This window comes from Leptosomus discolor, unplaced genomic scaffold (assembly GCF_034619465.1).
Source record: "Leptosomus discolor isolate bLepDis1 unplaced genomic scaffold, bLepDis1.hap2 HAP2_SCAFFOLD_35, whole genome shotgun sequence".
NCBI classification, from domain to species: domain Eukaryota; kingdom Metazoa; phylum Chordata; class Aves; order Leptosomiformes; family Leptosomidae; genus Leptosomus; species Leptosomus discolor.
The window spans coordinates 1,774,915-1,777,026 of record NW_028237764.1 but is presented as its reverse complement, the minus strand read 5'-3'; the positions used below and the strand labels follow the sequence as shown (position 1 = coordinate 1,777,026).

At 51.4% G+C, this 2,112-nt stretch overlaps 1 protein-coding gene across 1 annotated transcript; it reads right to left on the bottom strand.

Moving 5' to 3' along the window:
* Nucleotides 1-400: 400 nt before the first annotated feature.
* LOC147412974 (olfactory receptor 14C36-like) lies at nt 401-1,366 on the bottom strand. Its single transcript, XM_086480841.1, has one exon. The coding sequence runs from the start codon at nt 1,364-1,366 to the stop codon at nt 401-403; it is 966 nt and encodes a 321-aa protein (XP_086336967.1).
* Between the last annotated feature and the right edge of the window lie 746 nt (nt 1,367-2,112).

Sequence of the window (2,112 nt, the reverse complement as noted above, 5' to 3'; positions counted from 1 at the left end):
GACCCTGAACTGGTGGTGCTGCTCTGCAGAGCAAGTGGGCTGTTGTGGCCAGGGTCGTGCTGGTGAGGCTGAGAGGCAGACCCATCTCAGGGTGGCTACTGCCCCCTTCACCTCAGCACACAGACGCTGCCCCTGCAGCTCCAGAGAAGATCTGGGAGAAAGGAACTCAGACAAACAAGTCAGTGCAGGGTCCTTTCTTTGGTTTAAACACACAGAGAGCACAGCTCCTTATTTACACAAAGTCTGTGGGGCACACAAGACAGGCAGATACTGACATAGAAACAAAATGTGAAATGACAGCATTTTTGTTGAAAACATTAATACAACAAAAAATCTAAAACCAAAGAAACCGAACAAAACTACCTCCCAAAACTACTGCTGTGACAGTAATGACATTCCATTACGAGTAACATGCAGAAGATGGGCAGTTCCTTTTTGCTTCTGAAAAACAACAAGTAATCTGTTTCCTCAGGGCATCCTTGAGCTCCTGGTTCCTCATGCTGTAGATGAGGGGGTTCACAGCTGGAGGCACCACAGAATACAGAACTGCCATCACCAGGTCCAGAGATGGAGAGAAGATGGAGGGGGGCTTCAGGTAGGAAAAAAAAACTGTGCTGAGAAACAGGGAGACCACGGCCAGGTGAGGGAGGCAGGTGGAAAAGGCTTTGTGGCGTCCCTGCTCCGAGGGGATCCTCAGCACGGCCCTGAAGATCTGCACATAGGACACCACAATGAACACAAAACAAACAAAGCCTAAACACACACCAACCACAAGTACCCCAGCCTCCCTGAGGTAGGTGTCTGAGCAGGAGAGCTTGAGGATCTGGGGGATTTCACAGAAGAACTGGTCCACGGCATTGCCCTGGCAGAGGGGCAGTGAAAATGTATTGGCCGTGTGCAGCAGAGCATAGGGAAAAGCAGTGCCCCAGGCAGCTGCTGCCATGTGGACACAAGCTCTGCTGCCCAGGAGGGTCCCGTAGTGCAGGGGTTTGCAGATGGCAACGTAGCGGTCGTAGGCCATGACGGTGAGAAGAGAATATTCTGCTGTGAGCAAGAAGACAAAGAGAAAAAACTGTGCAACACATCCTGAGTAGGAGATGGCCCTGGTGTTCCAGAGGGAATTGGCCATGGCTTTGGGGAGAGTGGTGGAGAGGGAGCCCAGATTGAGGAGGGAGAGGTTGAAGAGGAAGAAGTACATGGGGGTGTGCAGGCGGTGGTCGCAGGATACGGTGGTGATGATGAGTCCGTTGCCCAGGAGGGCAGCCAGGTAGATGCCCAGGAAGAGCGAGAAGTGCAAGAGCTGCAGCTCCCGTGTGTCTGGAAATGCCATGAGGAGGAACTGGTTGATGGAGCTGGCATTGGACATTATTTCACAGCAGGAATGGGAGACTTGAAAAAGGAGAAGATATTGACAAGTCAGGACAGATTTATCTGAGTAAGTCTTACACTATTTCCCATAGGTATCCACTACCATTAATTCTCTTTTTTTCAGGGAGGCCTTCCTTTACTTCATTTGTTAGTTCAGGATTTACTTCCAGAGAAGTCAGGCCTGTGCTATTGCAATGGTGTCAAAAAGCCCGTGCATTCGGTAGGTGTTCCTGGCAATGGGTGCCTTCAGTTCAGTGAGAGGTATTTGCCTCAGTGACCGTGTGACAATTGTCCCTATTTATTGCAGTGCAATGGAGTCAGCACCCAGACCAGTTGTGTCTGAGAGGGAAGAGCCCAGGGAGCGACCCAGCCCTTCCAACTCTGCTCTCCTGAACAGCAAAGTCTGGGTCAGAATCACTCTCCAATAGAACAGAACTTTTCTCCCCCCCCATTTTCCATCTCCAGGCTCTCTCCAGACATGATAAGAGCAGCGTGCCTGTGGGGGAGAATGGGGTTGTCACTCAGTTCCCATCCTCCCCTGCTGAAGTCGCCTCAGCGTGGTAGAAGTTCACGTCAACCTCTTCACCATAGGGACATGCTCAGGTGCCCGAAAGACAGTGCCCAGCATCTCTTGAAGGGAGACTCAACTTGTTTCCAATTCCCACGTGCTGCATTGCCTAAAGCCCCCAGGGTCAGTGTCTCAAAATGCATTTGAGACACCCCCAACCCTCCCAGAGCCTGGAG